Below are 26,648 nucleotides of genomic sequence, written 5' to 3'. Positions count from 1 at the left end.
TAAAAATTGGTACGTATTAATATTGTATCATTAAATTTAAATTAATACGTTTGATTGACTTAACGGTCTTTATTTTGATTAATGGTATTAAAATAATTAATTATATTAACATTTATACATCTAAACTGTTATAGGTGTAATAATAGGTACATCGTACATTTCAAATTAAATCGAATTTTCAAATCATTTAACCGCTCTATAAATAGAATAATATAACTTGCATGGACGAAAGAATCTGGTTTTTGAGAAATTCGATTTGGTTAATGTAATTAAAAATATTATAATACTAGGAAATATACATTTATTATACAAAAATGATTTACATTTTTATAGTTATAAGACTATGAATATTTGTTTATGTTTAGGAGGGATTCAAAAACCCTAAAAACTTTACTTGATCCATAACTCAGCAGCTACTAGTCTAAGATAGTACCGAACTTAAATTAAACCATGATTGTTTAGATTCGTTTAATACAAAATCACATAAAAATAAAATTTTAAAACTCAAATAAATTATGCTTACAAATAATATATATAATTTTTAATATTACAATTAAAATGATTAATTTTTTTTAAACAAATAATAATCACGACTAATATGTATTTACTTACAATTTTATATATTATATTCAACTTTCCATTGAAGTTTAAAGTTCAAGCTTATAATTTATTTAAAAAAAAATATATTAAATTGAAGAATGTATAAACATGAAATAAAATAATAAAACCATAATGGGTACTATAGGTACTCATTTTATTTTTAAAATAATAAAATAAATAATTCATAAATATTTGGATAAATAAAATGTCTAATACTTAAATCATCTACTGGAATATAATATATTTATTTTTTGTTTGAAGCGTAAAGAAAACTATATAATCAGTGCTTACGTGCGTTTATTCGTTTCCGAAATTGCTCATATCAAAATTCTCTCGCGTACGGCATCACGTCCCAACACATCACTAGTCATTCTAGTAAGTTTGTGAATAGGTTTTTTTTATCTTTCTTCTTCATAAAAATTTCGAACCGTTTTATATCGATTGCGGCACACTGACGATGATGGGAGTCAATGTTTAGCCACGCGTAAGCCGGCCGTGAAGAGTTTAGATGCGCCGTGAAATTGAATACATCCAACACGAATGGAAAAAAAGAACCCACAACAAATTATGTCGATAATTTTGTTTGTTTGGTTTTTTTAATGTAATATATTACTATAATATAACACGAATATACATTTTTTTTAATTGTTTATAAACCGTTTCGGTTGTGGTCACAGATAATAGGGAAACGTGTCTCGTAAATTGGTGACCATCTGCCGACGGGCAATCCATCAACGAGACTCTCACCCGACTGGCTTTAATTACTTTTAAAAGTAATAATGGCGCATACGGTAAACCACCAGCTCACATGCTCTAAAACATAAGATTGATAAGGACCGTAAAAACACTGCATGTCAAAAGTAGTCGTTTTTTGACCCCATCCCCCATCCAACATTCGGGCAGATGCCACCTTCTGCTTTTTGGGACCTATCAAAATGTATGAGTATGTGTTAAATCCGCTACCATTAGTTGCATCTCTGGAAACGTGGCGGATTAAAGCGCTATGGAATGCTTTTAGAAGACACTCGAGCTACCTCAAGTTTTACGACCGAAAATAACATAAAATCACGTATTATTTTGAATAAGTAAATATATGATTATAAAATATCACCGAGTAGACACGCAAAGAAAACGAGTAAATGCTTAAAAAAAAACACTAAGAGAACGTCATTAGTGTAAACATACATTTTATTTCAATGTTCTTATTATTTTCCTCATCAAACTGTCTTTTATTTGCAATAAACTCAAAAAAAAGTCCCAATATGAACTTGAAAAAAGCTTATATATAATTGTCAAAATAGGCCTACCCAAATCTTTATTGTTTAAACTAACGATTTATTTTTGTAAATGTAGAGAGTTAAACGTGAAATATATATATTATTTAAATCATATTATTACTCTTGTGTTTCAGGTTCGTATCATATGATAATACAGAAAGGCGTTTCTATGTTTCTATAAGCTGTGTGCAGACATTAGGTATGAACAATACTATACATTTCACATTCACAGATCATTCAATAAAACATGCACATGGTTACAATCTAAAATTTTCTTTCAATTTTAGTTCATGTGTCATATTGTTGAGCAAAATTTCCCTGGGGATTAAATTTAAATTTTCAAAATTATGTGCTTAAAAACTACATGCGTATATCGGAACGTTACAGGGGGTAATAACAATAGAACGGTCAATACCCTCGGGTGTATTTTTGTGAACAACAGCAGTTTTAAATAAAACTACCACACCACCTGTAATGTGTAGGGCGATAGCAGATGGTGGGGGCATGAGGGTCTGCCACTAATAATTTCAAAAACCTCTTATTAAGGCCCGGGCGAGCAATCATTTAATTTAACTGTCCACTATATATTAAATAGAACAGTTCCCAGTCCAGAACAACTAATCTAACAGCTAATAGACAAGCAGCATTGTCTAAAAGGCATTTATCATTATCAGAAATTATGAGATCGCATTTATCACTATGCATGCTAACAAGGTCCGACATACTCACTAATACAGTAATATGCAAATTAACATATTAAATGAGTTTTAACTGTCTTACAGGTACAAACACAAAAGTTTATTTTAGGTACACCTAAAAATTTTTAATTTCTACCACAAAAATATCATACACATTAAAACAAAACAAAAAAATCTTAATTAATGGTTATAATTTATAAACTTTAATTTTTTGTAGTATTTGATAAATGTATGATAAAAAATTCAATTTGAACAATATAATAAATATTTAATTTTTGCGAGTTCATTGTTCAAAATCTAATCAAAGAAATAATTATATTTGCTATGGAAATACTAAAATTTTTAATTCTTTAAATACACGTATAATTATATAAATAAAAGTTTTGCAATTTCACTTTAACGATGCGGAACGACAATGGAACGATGAATTGTTTTAATTTTCACAAGATATTAAAAGAAAAAAAATGAATACATTTATGGTAGAATTTAGTCCATTATTATATTTTCTTTTAACTCCTTATTTCATTAAAAATTCAAGCAGTAATAGTTTACCTAAAGGGATTTAAATTTGTAATACAAATTATCCAACTACCTCAAAGAATTGAATTTAAAAGACGTTTAATATTTTTAAGTTTCTTATTTAATATTTAAACACATTTTTAAAATAAAAACCATTTAATGTCCATTCGTCAAACATAAATACAATATAATATAACTGTAGTTTGACTTACAATAATCCCAATAGCTTAATGTACAATATTTAGTCAGGTGTATTGTCTACTACATTTTGTCACCTTTTCAAAAATTTTGTTTATTTCACATCAACAGTTTCAAAACAATAATAACACACTAATCGTAATTTAAATTTAATAATATTTAATTAGCTTTTTGGTATAATTTCAATAATTGTTTATATAAATTTAAATTTATAAATTTATAATTAATAAAATTAAACACAAGCATTTTTCACAATATTTCAATATGAGTGATATTCTTTGCTCAAAAGTGAAGCCATGCCTACATTATTTATTATTTTTTTTTTTTAATATTAGATTATTTCAATTATATTTTTAAGTATACATTTTGTAAAATTATTTCATCTTATGGTAAAAATTAAATTTTTATATAATATTGTTATATCAATTCCATTAGTATGAAAATAAAATAAAAAATAAATGTAGCTTAATTCAATATTTAATTTTTTTTTTCCAATATATAAATAATTGTATAGGTACACAATATTTAATATAATGGTTAATTTATTTTATTTTATTTTTATTTTTTAATAAATAAATACGTAAATAATAATAATTAATAATATTATACAACGTCACATAGAATGAAATCCCTTCCAACGATGCCAAAACATTTTATTTATAGACAATTTTCCATGCATATTAAAAAAAATGTATAACTTAATAAATCCAAGGTCAGGATAATAATAAAAATGATAAAAATAACAATGTTAATTCATGCAGTAGTTTAAAAATAATGATTTGTATGATTACATTTTAAATGATTGTATCTAAATGTATTATTGTTTTACAATTTAATCGTTTCCAGTGTAGACACGTATTAATAATTGTCATGAAAATGTGAATCTAGGATCTATATTTTAGGTTAATAAGTGCTACTGAACTATTAAATAGATTCATAAAAAAAATTAAAAAACTACTTCTGTCAATTTTTAATAATTCAAAACGACATGTTTTGATAAACAGCTTTTAATTTGATTTATTTTTACGTTACAAGATAAAATTATGTTTCTTTTAATTTTATCAAAGGCTTCACTGACGATTTAATTTGGTTAATTCGAACATTATCATTATACAAAATGTAGAATTTAAACATTTTATCTTTTGAACTATAAAATAAAGTTTTTTAGCCTCCGGGTAAAATTAAACAAATACTATTATATTAAAATTTGCACTACAAATGTTAAATTGACATTAAATATTAAATTACATGTACCTTTAGATAAATTGAATAATGATTAACTTCATAATATACTTGCAAACCAAATAACAAAATTATACTTTATAAAATATAAATATTAATAAACACATTTTATTACAATGGAAATATGTTGATAGCGAAATATCGATGACTGATTTTTAGTAAATATTAACTAAACTTGTAGTAGGTCATTTATTAAATATTTTTCGAATGTTGTCTGTAATATTGATTTACGCTTGAACATTTCACAATAGAGACAATTAAGTCAATATATAAAATAACTATTCTAACAGAGTTTTTATAATGGTTTTACCACTCTGACTGAATCTCTATAATGTATTATACTGGAAAATTATAATTATAGATACATACATTATAAATTTATAATAGTGTACCTACATATTTTCATATTTTTGATTAATAAACTTAATATTTGTTTACTTTGTGATGTTACAATTATTAAAAACTGGTTTTTGTACCCTAATATGGCTTCGAATTTCTTCCATATTACCTCCCGATTTTATCATCAAAAGAAGTATACATATTTGCACACAAATTATCTGCCATTTTTAGTATAGGTAGTAAACTAAACGAACTATAAGTCTATAACTAAGCAGTGTTTCTAAATAACTTAAAATAATTTTTATTTATTAATGGGTTTATATAGATATTTTGAATAATTCTAATCCTGAAAATATTTTTTTTTATGTACCTATTATACCTATGAAATATTTATCATTTTAAATAAAAGCCAAAAAATGTACAATAAGTCAATATTATAAGAATATAGAAAAATTAAATTCGAATGACATTATACTAGGCTGCAATTTGTAAAAAACATAATTTTTGAATTTCATAACAATGAATAATATTAAACTAATTAAATTTTAATTTTTAACAAAAACCGAACCATTATATTTATCTTTAATGGTGTTTTTTTTTATTATGTATCACAAATTTAATATATAAATTAATTAATCAATTCATTTTAATGAACTAAATGATGTTTATATAATTATATTAATGAATAATAATAAAGTGCTTTAAAAAGCTATTAAATACATTTACAAACTTATTGAAGATATATTTATTGCTTTTTTTATTATTTTATCCATCTAATTTTTTATATCTATTTTTAAGTATACTAAATTATGTTTAAAAAGCCCCTAGTAAATTAAAAATTCAATACTACAATAGTTCTCCCAAATAACCCAGCGGGCATCTCGAGTTAAAAAAAAAGTAAGAAAAATAAATGGTTGGAAAGCAACCTGAGAACAATGGGAAATCCGATAATTACCTAATAGCTGCAGTAACATTTCGTTAAGGCAGAGAATAGGAATATGAAATAAAAATTAAATTAAACTATAATGAATTCATTTGTATAAACAAAAAGCACAAAAATACTCGATTATTTCCGCTACAAATAATAAAGGTCATTACTCGTAAATCATAGTAATATTATGTCTGATAATAAAATCAAAATATAATTTAAACCGTAAAATTGTAGGTCTTAACCTATGACAACCACGTACGGGGGGGGGGGTTTACGGTATAATAAATTCACTATTCAGCGTACACATTACGTGGTGAATGTGACGCCTTTAATAATTAATATCTCATCGTGTCGCGTATAGTTGCGAAAATAAGACGTGTCGTAGAGTCGAACACGGTCTAACGTGACTTAAATTTTTTTGTTTTTGTCGACCACCCTCTCGCGTTCGTCTTACAAGCAGCACTACTGTGTGCGGACGATCGCGTTAAAACGTGTGAAATCAGCGGTTCGCGGGGCGCGTAAGAGCTAGTTTACAAAATAAAAACGCACCGATATTATACGCAAATTATTATTTAATAAAAAAAAAAAAAAAACCGATTGATTAAATATCGTTGAATCGCTGCAGCAGTGTGTACTCGTGCTGCCGTTTGAAAGCTCGATATACACCGCTCGCCCACCCGCGAAACCACAGACACACACACACACACACACACACACAATATAATATAATGTTTAAGCTCAGTTTAATAATATCAGCGAGGGGTTGTTTTGTGTGTAGTGTGATTTGTGCAGTATACGTTTCGCGCGTTTCAGAGTAGGGTTTTGTATTATGCCGGCACGATGCGCGTTTATATGAACATCGGCAATAAAAACTTCTTGCGGTACGGTCGTTGCCGCCATCCGATACGGACGTATTAATACCGAGGTTGATGCCGGGCGGCGGTGTGGCGCGCACCGAGGGGGCAAAATTCTATTTTCAATGTGCGCGCAATAAAATACGCGGCGGCGAGACCGGAGGGTGACCCGAGTTTTTGACGGACGCGGCGCAGTCAATGAGTCACACACACACACAACACACACACCACACGGGACGCGTTCGCAGACACGTATTATTATTATTATTATGCTATGCGCATATACCTATAATATGGTGTACGACGATGAGTAAAGGCCGCACGGGGACACACAATATAATATATAATATATAATATAATGTGTATTGTTGTGTAATAATAATAATATATATATATATTATAATATGCACTGCACAGACATATTATATTCTCTGTATAATAACGTGGCGACGACGACGACGACGGCGGCGGCGGTGGTATTGTGGGCTGTGGCTCGCGCGGGAGATATGACACACACACACACAATATAGTACGATCGGAGGACCGCTATTATACCGTTTTGATGATATTATACGACACGAAGTTGTAGGTAGTAAAATGCGTCTGCCGCTCGCAATAACAATAATAATATAACAATAAACGGTGTGCGCGGGGACGCCGAACAGATGTCGTCGTCAGACACGCGGCGCAAGTACACGGGCGCGCGCGCGAGTCGCAGTCGGCCCGCAAACGGCCTGCAACGGTGTATAATATTGTTATAATAATAATAATAATTCGACACCATCAAACCGTGTGGCAGCCGCCTCGTCCGAATTTGTCGTCTATTGTTTTTGCCGCGTACCCACTCACGGGGATCCGGTACGGCCCGACACCGTAGAAACGCCGCGGCACTTCGTTACGAATGTCACGATGATGATGATATTATATTATGCATTTTCTTCCTCTCATTACTGCTACGACGGTGATAATATTATAATTCTGTCGTCGGTCAGTGCGTATGGGACTCGGAGCGGTAGGTATACTCGCCACGAAATACGCGCGCACACCTCTAATACGTATATTATACACTGACGAGCATTATTCTTCGGACGTACACACGGCGCATACATATTATCATCGGCGTTAATGCGACCGTTTGTGTTTCGTGATGTTTTATTTTTTGTCATTCTTCTCTTTGTTTTTTTTTTTTTTTGTTTTTCCTACGCGTACCTATTCCAACGCACACCGTACCGGTGTCCTGTACAATAATAATAATAATAACAATAATGTACGAGTACGATCGTACGGTACACGTACGTTCCACAGACGTCATCGGTTAATACGTAGCTAAGCCACCGACTTTTGTACTTTTGCGCGTCGCGATATATTATATCCACCGCCATCCGCCAGATTTAACGGTGGCGGAGGCTGCTCTCGTATATGTGTATATAAAAGCAAGTAACTACATATAATATAATAATAAATAATAACGTTGGAATATCGTGTCGTGCGGCCAGACAACGTTGAAGTCCACGAAAGCTCGCACATCCACGATTATATAGTAATATTTTACTACCCATATAATATAATAATATATAGTCATTATTGTTAATGGTCGCGGCGCCAAAGATCGATTTCGCATTGGGTCACCACAGCACAGCACTATCTAAAAGTCAATTAAAAAAGTGTCCGAAGTGTGTGTGTGTGTGTGTGTGTGTCTAACATAATATTCTCGTTACCGTTTAAGCGCTTTCGAGCGTATCGAATTTCACGGAATTGGCGTCTTGTATCACACCCGTCGTTGGTCCGCTATTATTCGGGTCCCTCGAGTAAAAGTTTCCGTTAAGGTAAACTGATTCGGATTGAGCTCTAAATTTCAACTTGCATAATTTATACAATTAAAACAAAACCTCGAAACCAAAACATCCGTTGTATCTAAATCAGTCTCTTGTCTGTAACTTTCGTAGATATAATATTTTATATAAATCCAGTTAATGTTCGCGTTTTACATGTTATCAATACGCATTGTATATTATTATTATATTCCATTAAACCTAAGACATTAATAAACACGATGGGCCCATCAATGATTTCACTATAGTTAAATAGAAGTAAAACAATTCAAATAGTACAGCTGGTTTTAAAATAAATTAATATACAAATATAAATAAACTAAATTACATTTAAATATTTAAAAAAAAATAAACGGAAAATCTGCGAAATTACAAACAATATATTACTCCATTGATTATATTACAATGAATATAATATAATATGATGTAAACAATTAAAACCAACAAAAAAAAGTACAATTCCAATATATATTGAGTACAACCAAAATAAAGTTAATGAAATTAACCAAAATTAATATTACATGAAAGTATGAAGCAGTTTGAAATTCAATGTTAATGCCGTTAAGGGTTATATAATACGATATTATAATGGACATAGAAGTAATATATGAAAAATAATTATTAAATTTTCATTTTTCATTTTTCTGTGTGTTGATTATATTGTAGTAACATGTGCAAATGATTGACAGGAAGCAGCTGATTGTACGTTATTTGATGGTTGGGCTGTAAAAAATAACTCTAATTTATAAACCGAGCAAGAAACATTAGTGGTTGTTGTTGTCCGGCCAACGAAATATTTATAGATGATGGAATTCTAAAAATGGCATCGTAGGAAAATCACGCGTATGAGGGGCCTATGAAAAAAATATCGGGGACAACGTAATAATGATCATTACAAAAACAAAACATTTATAAAATGTTATAAATATTGTGTAATTACAATTATGACAATATCACAATCTGTTAAACATCAAAATCAAATTAGTTTAAAAACTGCAATCATTTTTCCTTTTAAATCATATCCATTCAAATATTGTTCCCATATAAATGTAACCAATATTACAGCTTCTATTGATCGTACGCATTCATTTTTAAAATATTAAGGAATACTATCTGTAATCTGCAATAAACAAAAGATATGTGGATTTTTAGGGAAATGGGTATTATACATATTATATAACCGGGCGCCAGCTAGCTACAATCCTTAAAATATGATCACGTCTAGATTTCAAGAACAAATCCGAGATAACCAAATTTAGAGAATCGGAAATGTATAAATATATGATTAGGATGTATATGCACAAAAGACAGGTATATACAAATATAAAAAACCTCGCGCGTTCGTTGTCATGTAAGATATTTTTCGTGAATAAATATAAATTCGTCGTGGCCTCACTCGCCCCTCACAGTAACCTGTTCGAGGGAAAGGGTTGACTATATTATATTATAGGTAAAGATTTTACAATATGATATTACATTCGATGGTATTGACTACTAACGTAAAAATAGATAAAAAAAAACCAAACAATGGGCTATAACAGAAATCCTATGAGTATTTTTACGAAGTATATTATTATACTTAAACGTCGAAGCACGAACACGGTGGTACACGTTGCGTCCATAGTATACTATGGTTCATTGTAAAAAAAGAACTAACGCATTTCTGTGGACAGTCACGAGGTCAGGAATCCTTTTTTAAATCGGGAGCGTGTAGGAATGAAACTGTTTTAAAAAAGAAAAAAACCCGGTGGGCGGTGAATACAGTGGAAACTAATACAGAATTAAATTAAATTAAAATTAAAAAAAAAAAACAAAATATTTTGTACTTTTCTCGAGATAAAGGTTTACGTGGAATATTTTATAAGAGCTATTCCTGCCACAAAGCTATACGAAGAAATTCCAAAGCTATGTAGACGAGAACCGAGCAAGTGCGAAGGGGTAAACACATGTGCGAATAGGTGTGAAAACAGATGCACTACACCATAATTGTAGTATAGTATCATCACACCCACCGCCCAACACGAAAGATATTATACCGCATTTGCTTGTAATTAAACATAATATCCGAAAGCAGTAAATTATTATTTATAAGCTGAATACATTATAATCATATACTATTCTATATATCATATTATTCTATAATTTAAACATCTTAGACCTTAGTATTTTACGCCCTCGCACTTTCAGTTATTTCTCGTATGAATTGTCCCCACGTATACATTTCTGAAAAATACATACACTCCGAACATCATAATATTCTTATACCGTTTCGAAAATAAATAATATTACATAAATAATGCACCCGACTAGTTGTAACTCAAAATTTCATCAAGTTATAAACAATCATCATAATACTCGTACTACAGTACTGACTACTTCTTAGTATTTTTAACTATCTACGTATAAAAAATACTATATCCTTAATATCCTTCGCGAATGTGCCATGGTTGCAAATACGTTTAATTAATATTTGCTAAAATTATTGTTATTAATATATTATGTTAATGTTATAAATATTTTTAACATACAACTTCAAGAAATATAATTATCTTTATGAGTTATATAAATTGTCTGTATTTTTTTTTATTTTTTTTTATATTATATATTTACACTAACTATAAAACCCGATTTTGTCCGGGACAATATGAACAAACATAAAATATGGTGCTGTATCTATGTATCTCGGTTGTAGTGTACCTCAGTTCACGGGCAAATCGACATCGATGTACCTTGCTTTATGAACTAATTCGACCGAGATCATCAATCCGCCTATTGTATTCGATCTATCACTTGGTAAGTTGATATATTTTTTAACGTTGTTCAAACTACTCTCTAAACTTTCCCTATATCTCTAAAAACAATTCCTGAAACTTTTGTCAACATTGGTCGAGTAGATTTTGAGTTTATAAGCTTCGAAAATAAGGACATTGCCTTTTGTTTTACATTTTAATAACAAACAATAAATTAAATATTATATATTATTTTATTAAAAACAAATCCCATAGCAACGCATAATGGGTCGGCTAATCTATATTAATTGTTTTTCAGATTTTATAACCATAACTCATTATAGCCATATACATAAATAAAAAACTATTCGATTTTCATCAGCGAAGATGAAATGTATATGTAAGTATAGCAACCTATAGGGGTCGAAAATAGAAGCTTAGGACACCTACTGAGTCTCGAGTAATCGATTGATATAACTTTTATTGAAATCAGTCAATTATTTTCTGAAATTAAGGCGTTCAAACATACAAACTCTTTTACCCTTCTGTTTTATAATATTAGTATTGATTATGCAGATAGGTACTCTCCTAACCTTGAAACACATTATATTATACCAGCAATATTTATTTCGTATTGTTATTGTCGTGTGTTTTTGGTTTTAATAGTATAAATTTGTACGTATTGGTTTTCATTAGGGAGTACAGCATTAAAAGTTATTGCTTTATAAATTATAATTCATTTTAAACTCGTAAATACTAAATAGAGAAAAGAGAATAAAATAATGTGATACTCATTGGGTGTGGTTTTTCTTTTTACTTTTATAATTAATAGCTGTTTTCATAATTATAATTTATTTTTAAAATAATTCCTTACATTTCTATACAATCTGAATATTATTTGTCCCAATATAAAATACAATATTATAGTATTACCGATGAATATTAATTATTATAATAATGATAGAATCAAATACAATAGATAAGGACTTAACAGATATTTATATATAGATACGTAACAGCTGATGAAAACGGGTGATAATACATAAATTGAGTAATAACTAATAGATAGGTTTCTACCTACAAAGCTTCGACTACAATTATATCGCTGCTTTAAAATTCCTTCATTCCATTTAAATCGATATATTTTCAGATTATAATACGTTAATAATATAATGTTAATAAAACGATACTTTACGAGAAGTCGCGTCTCTACCAAATTACTATTTCCGTTTTTATAATAATATTGTATGACTAAGACACTACAAGTTATACCAAATGCTTAACCCCTATTAAAAAAAGTGTTTGTAATAACAAATAACCATTTAATGCTAAGTAGTTTTAGGGGAATCAAACAGACTATGAACATGAACTACTATATTCTTGTAACACGATATTTCTATATTAAAAGTTATATTATAGGTACTGTTATTTCAACAATGAGTGTTTAAGATGATTTGTAATAAATTACCATTAGATAAAAAAAAAACCATTAGTACTTAGTACATGTATTTCTAACATAAGACAAATTACTTGTAAATAATAAAATATATATTTTATTTGTGACAGTTATAGTGTTATACTACAACGTGCCTAATATAATATTAATATTAAGAGCATTAGGTACTATAGGTTAGTCAATGTGGTTACTTTTAAAGGCTCCGAGGGATTTAAACCAAACTATAGTTTATAGTACTTGAAGCATTTGTAATAAATAATTAACACACAACTTCAGAAGATGTAGTACACAGTAAGTGGCATTAAAATATGGACAACTACACAGTAGTTATCATGTACAATACAATTTGATGCATCGATGCATGGAAGTAATAATAATTTTATACAGTATTATAAAAAACTATCATTTTTTTCACATAATTTTGATATAAAATACAAATACAAAATCATAATTTCATAATACGTCCCTTTACAGACACTAAGTGTGATAATGATAAACAATGGTACCTAAAATCTATAGGAATTGTGATTTTGAAAATAGGAACTCCATTAATTTGTTTTTTGTATTGGATACGCCTATTTAAACATTAAATGTAACTATTTGATACATGGTGAACAAACCTATTAAAACAATCTGCATATAATTCAAAATCTGTTAAAACCATTTAATTTTTGAAAACTAAACAATTATAAAATAAAAAATGTATGGGTTTTTATTAATAACTAGAAAATCATACAATTTTTGCACACCATTTACTAAATTATTAGAATAGGTAGATTAGTAATTATAATCACTATTTGCATTGGCAATAATTATAAATATCAGTGATAATTTGCCCGTTTTAGTAATCCGATTGCGATCTCTGGCTATTAAAAACATTAGGATTGTACGAAAATGAGTAAAACATTGCCAATTTGTATTATTTTTTATTTAGTATTTAATTATGTAAGTGTTATGTGATCATAATTTTTTTATAATACCAAGTATAATTTAATGTGTATTAATAGCAATTAAACGATATTTAATATTATTAAGTATGTTTACAGCACGTTATTTCCGCACTGAAAATCAAGTTTAAATATTTACTAATCCTTAATGATAATTGGTGGCTGTGTGATTATTAAAGAAATATAATGGTAACAAACTTACAATTTGCAACATTCGTATAATAAAATGAAAATACTCAGAAAAAATATTAATTATTATTTGGCTTTAGTACCCCAAATGTTTGGCTAATGTTCATGGCCCATTCATTAAAACTGGCTAATAAGCAATACGAGTTATATATATATAAAATATATATTATGATTTTATGATTATATTTCAAACATATTTAAGATTGAAACTATGATAATATTGAAAAAAATCTTATTTTCATGTCTAATTCTGAATGATTTACTCTAACGTTCTTTGGTCACTTTGAACTTAAAATGTATATGCACCACTCAAACTTATTGTAATACATTTGACCCACTTCAGACCCAATAACTCATGTGGATACAAATAATATATACAATTCATACTTTTCACAAAAGTTTTTAAAGTTGTATAAGCTTTAATAGTTTTAAAATACTACAAAATGATGTTACGCCAATTTGATGGCTTATTTTTATTCCGGTAAATTTACCTAACTAAAAAGTCTTTTACTTTTTATAAACTTTTTAAAAAATGTATAAACGTAACTAATTTATATTTTTTTTAAATAATATTTATATATAGGTCTAGACGTCTAGTACAAAAACGTAATAATAATTTGTTTTAAAATTCAACTTATGAAATAAAATTAATTTAAAAGTAAATTATTTAGTAGTTCCTGCTATAATACAAATAGCTATATATTATTAAAATATTTTAAATGTTATAATAATTTTTGACTGAATAATCAAACAACATGTTTTAATGAATTCAGTTAATTTTGATCAGTACTAAATACATAATGTAAATACTAAAATACAGTAATTACCTACTTAATCTGTTTATAAAAATGTATATACTTTCTACATTTTTTTAATATAAAAACGATATTAAACCATAGTCATATTACTCATATTAATTCGAATCGACTTTAAATAATTATAAACGATACATGACAAATATTTATACGAAAATTCAATCGCATAAAAAAACTTTGTTTTTAAATAATATTATGATTTACCTCTGATTTGGTATACAGTTTGCGTGATGAACAAAATCAACAGTAACCACTTCATATTTTAAAATTCATTTTCGTTTGAAATCGAATAATAATAATTACTATACAACTACACCGCACTATTCACACCGATTTGAACAAATAATATTTTCTGGACTTAGGTCTTAGCATCGCACACTAGGTTCAAAAATCGTGAACGCGCACGCGGCAGTACATCGTAAAGTCAAAACCACATGGAAGCAACTGGGCCATTTGGCAGTCGCATCGGTATTGTTACTTCTTCCACACAAGAGGCTCGTGCATGCATGTGTGTGTGCGTGTATAGTGTATAGTGTATAGTGCATGTGAACCGAATATTTTCATGTGTCTAAAACCGTTTTGGTGGGGACCGCGCGCGGGCTCCAAATGATTCACTGCCATGTGCGTGCGGTTTGATGACGACTGGCCATCGAACTTGACGGGGAAATATAAAAACCACGGCATAAATGAGTCACGGGTCGGACGTTATAAACATTACCCCTAAGTTGAGTATTCCGTGAAACGCGATGATTCATTTGTCTTATTCAGGTATGGGTAAACAAAAAAAGGGTCCTGCAGTCCCAGTGGACGATAAAATGGCGTTAAAAGAAATTAAAAATGATAATAAAAAATACTACTTTAATCCTGTAAAAATACATATTAGCACTTAATTCCGTAGGACATTAAATTCAGCCCATTCAGTCCAAACATAAACTCTAACGCAAGTAGGTTTAGAAAAAATATCAATTAGATTCATCGGTATATTATACATAATATAATACCTACGATAAATTTATTAATTTTTAATTAAAACATTATACTCGAATTCATCGCGTTAAATTATTTCGTGATAGGTATTGGATTCTACTAACACCCGATTAAATTATTTTATATAATATAAAGTCCTTTGGTTATTTTTTCAATAACCTACGAATAAATGCATAATACAACTGTTGTCCCTACTTTTAAATTTATATATTTTTTTATTTATACTTACCCTAAGTAGTTAATTCCATATAATAAATAAAGATCTACCATAAGCTATTAGACATAAACACACACACACACACACACACACACACATACACACATACAATACAATAAAGCATGTATCTTTGGTTTACGACCATCATTATAATATTCACAATCACACTAAACAGATAGATTTATATAAAAAAAATAACCATTGTTAATTAGTAATTACATATTGAACCATATTATACGTATCTATAACTAATCTTTATATTATTAATAAAATATATTTTAAATGTACAGAGGTATAATAGTTCACTTTTTAAAAGCAAATTTTCATTCTAAAAAATGTAAAACTTATTATTTTATTCGGTATTTTTTAAATACATCAATTTCGAATCTGATTATTTAACGTTAATTAATTTAAAAAATATATATATATCTTGTAGGGCGTATTAAACAATTACAGCACAATTATGGTGCAGACGTGCAGTTACATTTTATTAATGAGGTTATATATATTATATTTTAATAACAAACGCAAACAATAGTACAATATTATATAAAAAAAATTAACACGTTCCGAACAGCGTCGTACGCGTAGACGTCACGCGTATGGGACGGAGCGTCGGTTAATACTAAAAACAAAAGAATAATAATAATAATAGATGTCACCGTTAATCGTTATCGCTTATTACTACAGTTTTATAATATTTATATTTATATTTTATAATTTATAATATAATATTTTAATAAAATAATGTTCTCAATCAAGACAATACAATCAATATTACATAAATACAAACTATAGATAATTTCAAGGCGATAATTTATTCACTAAATGTATATGCTTAAAATCATTATCAGAGTTAAATTATACTATGCTAGAGTCAGGCACGTATACAAAAAAAAATTGGGGGGGTGAACCGCCCCTGACTATAGTAATAAATAAATACATTTATATTAAACATTTAATTATGTGTAATTTTAAATGTACGTATTATACAAATAAAGGTATACATTTCTTTATAAGTTTATGGCCATAAAAATAGAAAAATCGAGAAAGTAAATATAATAATAAACCAACACGTTAATTCTTCAGTTTATTTAATATGGCTTGAACTTTGCACTCGAATTAACCTGATTTATAACATTTAATTCACAGTTAGGTAAATAATATAATATAGTATATTATACTATATTCAGAATTGGGTATTAACTGAATAATGAATCCGGTACTTTTTTAACTTAAATCCTGAATTTAGATATTATTTTTAATATTGCCTCTATAATTATTTTTGAATATTTAAGAAAAATTTAGAATTAGAATGAATAATATGTTATTACATTATATTAATGTACTGTATATAATTATTTAGTATTTACTGCAATTTAGCATTATATATTTTATTGAAGTTCGAATAAGAAAAATAATTTTTGAATTAAAAATACTCATATGATTCTTAGACAAATATAATAACTCAAAGCAAAAGCAAATATGGAGATAAGATTTAGTGATACTATGAGAAACGCCACATTCATATAGCTAAATATTATAATACTAACTAAGACATCAAACAAAATAATAATCTATTCACAAAGATGGAATTGGGAAACATACTATTCAAGCTTTAATACCACTAAAATAGAAACAAAACTGTCAAAATACGCCTCAAACATAAATTACCGGAAACCCTATATGAGTTACTCACACCCACTCCTGAGAAATCTAGCAAACTAACAAATTTTATTAATAAAGCTGAACAATTAACTCTATAATTGTATTAAATAATATAATCTAAGTAAATCAAAATTCAAACATAAATAGATAAACATAATTTAGGGTTACTTTAATATAAATAATGTAATTATTGGTTAATAATCATATAATTAATACCTTAAATTAATTTAAAAAAATAAATAAATGTGTTATGATAGGTACATATGTAATACAAGAGTAAGTATCCAAAATTAATAATACAGTAATCTGAATTATACTTTAAAAAAATATAAAAACATTTGTAAAGTTTAAAAATGATTTCTCAAGTATATATCGTTCAATATTATCTCCCACGTGTTTATTACACTATACAATACTAAATCACACTTAGTCACACTCTTTTTCACTAAGACTTCTTTTACAGTATTCTAGAATTATTTGACTAAGTAAACATAGATAAATTATAAAAATATTTATTTAAGATCCTTTGGACTTGTACTTAATTTCACAAAATACTATTGCTAATTTAACAAATGTCAACTTTTAGAAAACATATTCTTCTAGTCATCTGTATTTAGGCTCTCTTAACACGTTCCAAAACTTTGACTATAACTTTGCACTTCACAGTTTGCATATAATGTAATATAAATTAACACATAAAGTTGTTCCGTTTCATAATGCAATCATTTTAGTTGAGAAACGCATAAATCATCAAAATATAAATGCGTTGATTTAAATTAATTAATAATATCCATACGTATTATATGTTTGTTTATAAATATATCTATATAAATACTTATATACTCGTATAAACAGTAATAATATTTGATGTATGTTTTATTCAAATAGAATACGTGCGTAGTGCGTTGTGTATATTTATATGAACCTATCAGGAATTCAAAATATATTTTACCATTTTTCATCATCTATACTATACAGGTACTTTAAAATGTTATATTATTATTATATTTACGGACACACAGAGTCATGTTTGATTTTGACGTTGGGAAGTTTCTGTTTTTTAAATTATTTTTATGACAAGATATTATTTTTATTACTTCCATAATGTTGTCAAATTTAATAGGCTTAAGTGTATAACCATGATAGTGGTCCAAAAATTAATTATTACATATTTCAGTGAATCATAAAATGCAACGCACTCAAAGCGTTTGATGCCGTCAACCTTTCATTTCTAGGAGAAAAAAATTGTATAAAACCTTGAAATAGATGACCTTATTCCATCTGGGTTTAAATTATCATGATAAATTATACTTAACAAAATGGTTTTGAACAGTTTTATAAAGCAATATCATCTGGAGTTTTTTTGAAAGAAACAGTGTTTCTCTCCTCTATGATTTTTACTTTATTTTTATGACATATTAATTGCGTTTACAATAGGTAAGTAAAATGTATCTAATAATTATGAATAGCTCGAGACCATATCATACGTTTAATGTGTATACGTAAATATTTAAATTTCTCATCAAAGGATTAGAAAATACACATAATGATAATTAATAATAATTACTCAAAGTTAAATATTTATAAATGCTGCCAAATCACTACACAAAAAAAGTTCTATTGATTATTATCAAGTAAAAAAAGTAACACGTCTTATAATGACTATTGAAATACAATTATTTTCTTACAGTTGGTGTTAAAAATTGATTTTATAATGTACCTACATATAACCCATGCGACTGTTTATTTAAAAACATGAATTATAATAAGATAATAATTTGATAAAATAATAAAATATTCAAAAAAAAATGTTATTATTTCGTTTTAATAAGTAATACTGTTGTATACAACAGCGGTGGCGAATTTCGTGTACAGCTAGATTACCAAAATCGGTAAAGATAATGTAAATACAGTGAGAAACCTGTATATATAACGGACAGTCACGGGACCAAAATAATTGTCCGTTATAGACAGGTATCTGTTTTAAACAGGTTTCAGTGTTTTATAACTAAAAATAGAAACATATCTGTTTAAGGGAAAATAAAAATTTTGTACGTAAATTATATTAATATTGTATATATTATTATAATCATTATCATTATTATTAAATTATTATATTTTACATATTATACGTTATAAATTTAATTTTAATATTTATCAACATGTTTACGAATAAACAAACCGCTAGACAACGAATAATATTCATCTTTTGTTTTAACTTAAAAGATTTACGCAGTACGGTAAGTGCCATTGCTAAGAAAAATATATAAACTCAAACCAATAGAAACTGAATAAAAACATACAGGTGTCCATTAAGTCAGGTTTCACTGTATATACTATATGCATTAATATTGTAACTAATAAACTATAAATATATTTTGATTTCGATAATTTTTTTTTAATTATCAGATTATTTTTGACAATATAAAATAGAAGTAAAATTTTACTATGGACTATGAATTGAGATTCCTATAATAATTAATAATAATTTCATTAATATTAAAATAAATCGTTATGCAAATTACTAAATTATAAATCAAGTTCAATTTTGTTTAAAATAATAATATACATCCTACATAATAAAGTATTAAACTAATGCATAAAAATGTCATCAATGGGTGGTTTCTCCAATCAATTTGTTCAAATTATTATTTTTTTTTTTAGTTTTAGTTTATAGTTCACGATTTCCATACTTCTATTTTGCCTAATATTATAAGCAGTTATTAAATTTAATTTATTAGGTGGAATACTAAACCTTTAATAGTAACGTCTTGAACATTTAAATAATTTTTATTGGTTATTAATATTTGTTTTTTATTAGAATCTGATCTTAATTTTATTTTATACACGTTTCACAATTATTAAACGTTAAATGCATTTTTTACAAGTGAGGTATCTTCTGACGTAACTTTTTCCTGCTACAACTATTTACTATAAAATCAATGTTAAAACTTATAATGGTATACTAACCATAAATACGGTCATAGCACCACGATTTACGCAATTTGTTTGTGATCAAGCTTTGTTTCTTTTAAAATACATAATGCAAACAATTATAAATAAAAAAATACTAAGTATTAAGTTGCAATATTCTACTTGTATTTTAAACGTAAAAGATTATTATAAATCAATAAACAATGATAAAATACCTACTAAGTACTAGTTACAACTTCTAAAAATAAAATATTTTTTGTTCATAACGTATATTCTATTTAATAATTATGTAAATAACTATAAGTACTTCATATTCAATATGATAACATTTTTATTTTATAGCTGTTGTAATTAAGACATTTTAATCTGTAGAAAGGTATTTGTTTATAATTATAATTGTAATCAACATAATCCCTTTTTTTATATTATATGACTCTTCGATACAACACTTGAAATAAATATCATCAGCCATTCGTCAATATGGACACTTTTTTTGTTGTCAAGTAATATATTCAATTTAATACTTTTAAAACAAAATTAAAAATTAAAAATTGTAAGTCAATATTTCAAGCATTGAGAAATATTACTAATATGTTACTATTGACTCCAAATATGTATACCTAATGTCTAAGACTGTAAATATTGTTACGACCTAACTCAAAATGTATTCGATATCCCTAATCATCTTATCTTCATAACCCATTTTGCGAGCCGTCTCTCGAATTCTTATGAAGGACCCCCTCGTAAATAGTCCTCTCAAGAGAAGTGGTGGCTTTGTTCATGATGACCAGACTATATAGGCTTTGCAATAAGTATTTGGTATGTTAGGCAAACTGTTTCCATATGGTGATCACAAATTTTTTCCTATTTATCTGTATGATTTAAGTTTAATTGTTTTATTAATAAAGAACAATGAGTACTGTACTCTTTACCCTGGTTTTATCAGTGGCGAATCTAGGATTTTTTTATTAGGGGAGGGGTCCAATATTTTTTATATTACTATACATCATATATAATTTTATAAACATAATACTTAAGATTTGATGTTAATGATGTTGATCCTTACAAATATAATATAACTGTCAAAGAGGGTAGGCCACTAGGTTTCCCCCCTTGAAAACACCGACGGGCCTTAGTATGTATGTGCTTCCAATTTCCTGATAAAACGCATAGGTACTTATAACAACCTTCACCATACTTTTCGTATAGGAATTTTAAATATTTACAGGTTATTACTACAAAACGTCTAAATAGTAAATAAAAATAAAAATAATAAATCAAAAATATACTAAAATTTAAAATTTTTATAAGTATTTATTATAAACTTCAATGTAAGTTTTCAAAAAATGTTTCGAAACTTATAAATCAGGTAGTGGTTATTAATTGCACTTAAATTTTAAGGAATATTTCTGTGTAAAACAGCGTTTCTCAAACTTTTAGTCTCGCGACCCCCCCACCCTATCTATATTAAGTATAAATTTGTATAATTTTGACCTACGTGACCTCCAGTCAAGACAATCGCACCCCCCCCCCCCCCCACTGGTTGAGAAACATTGCTGTAAAACACATATCTTATATATTGCTTCTTAATTTTTTATCCAAAACTTAATTAAAATAACTGACTATTAATATTAATTTTGAATTGATGAATAAGCAGGAGACTGAAAAACAAGAAGTAATGAAAATTAAATTAAATTAAAAACTTCCTGGCTTTAGTAGTTACGCATGCCTCGTAAAAATACTACTAATTACAGAACAACGTTGTAATAATTAAGACCGCAAATGTCTCAATATTTTCGCCTTAAAGGACACCAATTTTGACGAGTCGTTATTGTTTTTGAAGAATAAAGTTTAGAATATTTTGACTCGGAACACTAAAAGTATAATTAATTACCAAATGTATAACTAATATGTTTATGGAAATCAACTGCGTGGTCTAAAAATGTTTCAGTACATATTTTTTTACTATAGTTATAAATAGGTATTTACTAATTTTGTTTCCGAAATACGTTAACTTATAGAACATAATTTTTTGTGCACAAAATATTTTAAAAACTATATTTAATCCTCACTTCTTCAGATATAATATTTCCACGTATGTGGTATGTTAACAGTAACACAATATCCACCCATAATCCAGAATATTTTTTTTTTTAATATTGTTCAACTGAATTCCTCATCCCTCCATCACTGCAAACCATGTCAATTGACGTGTATATTGTTTTTTTGTAGTATTTTAGGCAATGATGATCAGGCTCAATACCTATATTAATTACTATTAACTATGATTCACAATATTACGTGTTTCATCTTAAATCCACCCTGTCGTTGAAATTAAATATCTTAGAAAATTGTTAACCCTTATAAATAAGTATTTATTACCTACCCGTCTCAATAAAATACTCGTTATAATAATAATTATTTGCTAAAATGGCCAGTATTGTTCATATTTAAAGAAAAATATCATGAGAAACATGAATATATTATTAAATAGTGAAGATATTATACACCCATATTCGTGGAATATATTATCTAATATGTTATATGAGATTTACATAAGTTTTGTGCTCTAACCAGCGATATGAATTAGTGCGAAATAATTTAAAGTTATGTTTAATGTAATAAATTTACCTCCAAATTACATAGTCGGATATACCTATGTATTATATAATATATTTACAATGGAAATCTGAGGTAGATATTCTCTTATTTAGATCTTTTTCCGTATACTCCACTCATATTTTACATATTAAATTATAGTTCAAATAATTAAGTCTTTTACCTTAGTTTAAAATATTGAACGCTTATTTACCATTTAAAAAAATCTTATGAGTGTCGATAATATTAAAGTAAATTAAAAATTATGATGAGTTCCCAAAATGTATAAAATATAATTACACTAATAATTACTAAAATTATGCGACATTAATTTATCGTTTTCAGCCGAAAATAAACGATCATATTATAAATTTATATTTATTAATGAAATCAATGATGATAATAAAGAGTTTTAATTTTATTATTATAATATCACGTTTATTATTTTTCAATAATAACATTTTCTTCAACATCATTTGCAAGACCATTTCCAAAAATAATGTATATTAATATTGCAGCATACTCGTATTTGTTAATTGTATTGATTCTTTTGGCTCGACGCTTTTTATTAATCATATTTTCAGTTAGCCATTTTATGGGTCTAGAAAAAAACACTTTTCTTACTAATTCAATAAGAATATATTACCTTTAATAATAGGTACACAAAAAAAACATAACATAATATTTAATATGCAACAATAAAAAAATAAAATACCAACTTCTCCTATTACTCTATTGGTCTACTGTATAAGAAGTCCCAAGTGTACTTCGTTATTCATCATTGAATAGGTCACTCTAAGTTAAATATCTATCTATATTTAAATTCAATGATAAATAATTTTACACAAAGAATAATAATTCTGAGTAGAAACTGTTTCTTGGACTCAATTTCTAAAGATATTTTATAACTTATTTATACTACTATTATTAAAACGGTATGTTTAATTATTTTTTATAGAAAATGTATATCTATTATAATATTAGGTATACCGTACTGCATACATATATATAATTAATAATTATAATTAACTTATACTAGTCAATACTAGTGTGCCTTAGAATGAAAAACAATGTGAATAGGATCGTAATATAAGTAACTTAAAACCACTCTAAATATTTTGAAAATTTCATCGTATATAGAGAATAATGTACGTAATGCAGTGGCGTAATTTTATTATAAGAGATATCAGAGGGTGCGGACGTACCCGAGTCCGTTTACTTAGGAGACCCGAAGTAATACAACGTTTTTCTTTTAATTAATAATTTATAATAAACTATTAATTATTTTTTCAATAATTCAAAATTATTATACAATTTTAAATTAATTAAACATGTGGTAATATATTTTTTTTTTAATGAATAAAATAATTTTAGTAAGATTAATGCATCCATTACACCCCTCGGACCTTCCTATATAATGTTTGAATAAGGGAGCCATTGGAAATTTTGCTCCAGGGCCCAAATTTTAAAGTTACACTACTGACGTAACGTAAAAAGTTTCAAGGACATACGATTAATATGTTCTTGAATTAAAAGAAATCTCAACTAAATATAATACACATAAGTATTAGGTACACACTATATTAAAATATTACATATTTTGTATTTTTAATTGCATATTTGGATAAAAATAAATACATATATATGTACATATTTTTGAATTTTTAATACATATAAATCCGCACCCTAGTTATCACTCATTTGCGCACATTATGTTAAATCAAAAATAAGAAAAAAGTAGACCTTTAAAGAATACATAATATTATATCATTATTTACTATCAAATACATATTTTAAAAAATGGAATAAAATGTATAAATGCAATTGCATAAATTATGATAAATTATTGTTTTTTTTTTCAATCATGTCCCAATGTTCAATGAACTTATATTTTGTAATTTTATAAAACTGATTTTATTGAATATTGAGTATTTTTTCTTATTTTTTTTTATGTTATACACTGGAAATTCGAACTGCGCACTTGGATCTTTAAAACGCACTATTTTTATACAACCTGCGTATTTTTCGAATATAATTCCATAGTCCAGTAAAATTCAATTTTTTTTTTTATTCGTAACAAAATTCTAATACAGAATATTCAAAAAAGTTTAAACACAATCATGCAGTATACTGTGCATTTTGGTTCGTTCGTGATGCTCATTATACGCTGCCTCCGAGGTGTTTGACTCACGAGTCACGATCACAGAGTTCCTATGAAATCCAAACATTTCAAACGATGCGAATGGTCTTTTCTGTACTTATTCAGAATTTTCGCGCCCAGATGCTTTTTTTTTGTTTTTTACTCCTCTCTTCCCTCTTAAAATTTTACTACCAGAGAACACAACCATAGTACCCAGAATACTGTTTGTCGTTACGTACAGATTCTTTGGTGCATATAACAAGATAAAGAAATAAAAAATTTTCTGACTAAATTATAATATGACATTTTCAAAGCACTCTCCCTCTCATCTTGGTAAATATCCAACAAGAGATATTTTTTCGTGTTATACTATGTAGTAGTAAAATAGCTATTTCAATTTCTGTTTTAATCAAACCACAATTTTCTTAGCTTAACCCTTCCCCTCCCCCCCGAAATTAATTTCCAGTTACGGCCTTGTAAGAGATCTTAGAGTTGCTCGATCATTTGTTGAAATTATTATATATTTTTTTAATATTACTACATGCTTTTATACAGATCGTTTATATAAATATTAAATAGTAATAAATAATAATATTAGAACAAAAAATGAAATTTTGTGCTAATGACATACTATAATATATAATTATATTAATATACTTATATTTAATACATTAATCTATGTATATATTGTTTATTAAATTTATGAATACCAGTGTCATAAAAAAATAGATGTGTAGTAAAGACTGTATAAACAAAGGGATCATAATGTAATAGGTGATAAAAAGGTATTCCAGCATTGTAGAAATTTGTGAAAAAATTAAATGTACCTCCCCAAAAAAAATTCCTGGCTACGATACTGAAAGTAGCACATAATATAGTAGTTTGAGTGAAACTGTCATAGAACTCACGGTTTGAAAATATTTGTCCACTTTTAATATTTTTGAAAAATATACATAGACACCAGTTTTTATTCAAAAATTTGAATTTCCAGTAAGTATTATCATATTAAATACCCAGTACACAAAAACATTGAATTGGCAACATATTATTCACACTCATTACAGGTCCATAAAATTAAAATTAAATTCAACTCTGTTTTGAATCATTAAAATAAATTTAAAACAGTAATTATTAAAAGAAAAACATACTTAGGATTCTTTATTAATGTCTGATCCCGATGGCTGCCATTGATAATATATATATTATTACTATGGCTTCACATCCCTCTTAATTACGCCATTGGAGATGAATAATTAACGTAAACTGAATGGATGACGATCAACTCGGCCGTGGTATAAATTTGGTGACCGCGGTCCACCATTATAAATGCAATGCAATTGCGAGTGGATAACCAAGATAATTTCCACGTCATCAGTCGGTTTACAGAAGAAAACGCGGTCATCGCATACCTACCTTTTTCTGCACGTTTGTCATGCCTTCCGGTTCTCATCATGCGGCTGGCAAGATATGGCTTACAA

At 27.4% G+C, this 26,648-nt stretch overlaps 1 protein-coding gene across 1 annotated transcript in view; it reads right to left on the bottom strand.

Moving 5' to 3' along the window:
* The window catches only part of LOC132922477 (lachesin-like), a 70,133-nt gene extending 54,984 nt beyond the window's left edge, over positions 1-15,149 (bottom strand). Inside the window, exon 1 of the mRNA XM_060986032.1 lies at positions 14,831-15,149. Coding sequence (XP_060842015.1) covers positions 14,831-14,885 — 55 coding nt within the window. The 5' untranslated portion in view covers positions 14,886-15,149. The remainder of the gene's footprint in view (positions 1-14,830) is intronic.
* Between the last annotated feature and the right edge of the window lie 11,499 nt (positions 15,150-26,648).

The sequence above is a fragment of the Rhopalosiphum padi genome, chromosome 2 (assembly GCF_020882245.1).
Source record: "Rhopalosiphum padi isolate XX-2018 chromosome 2, ASM2088224v1, whole genome shotgun sequence".
In the NCBI taxonomy this organism is placed as follows: domain Eukaryota; kingdom Metazoa; phylum Arthropoda; class Insecta; order Hemiptera; family Aphididae; genus Rhopalosiphum; species Rhopalosiphum padi.
The sequence above is the reverse complement of the archived record's forward strand: the minus strand, read 5'-3'. Positions and strand labels throughout refer to the sequence as shown.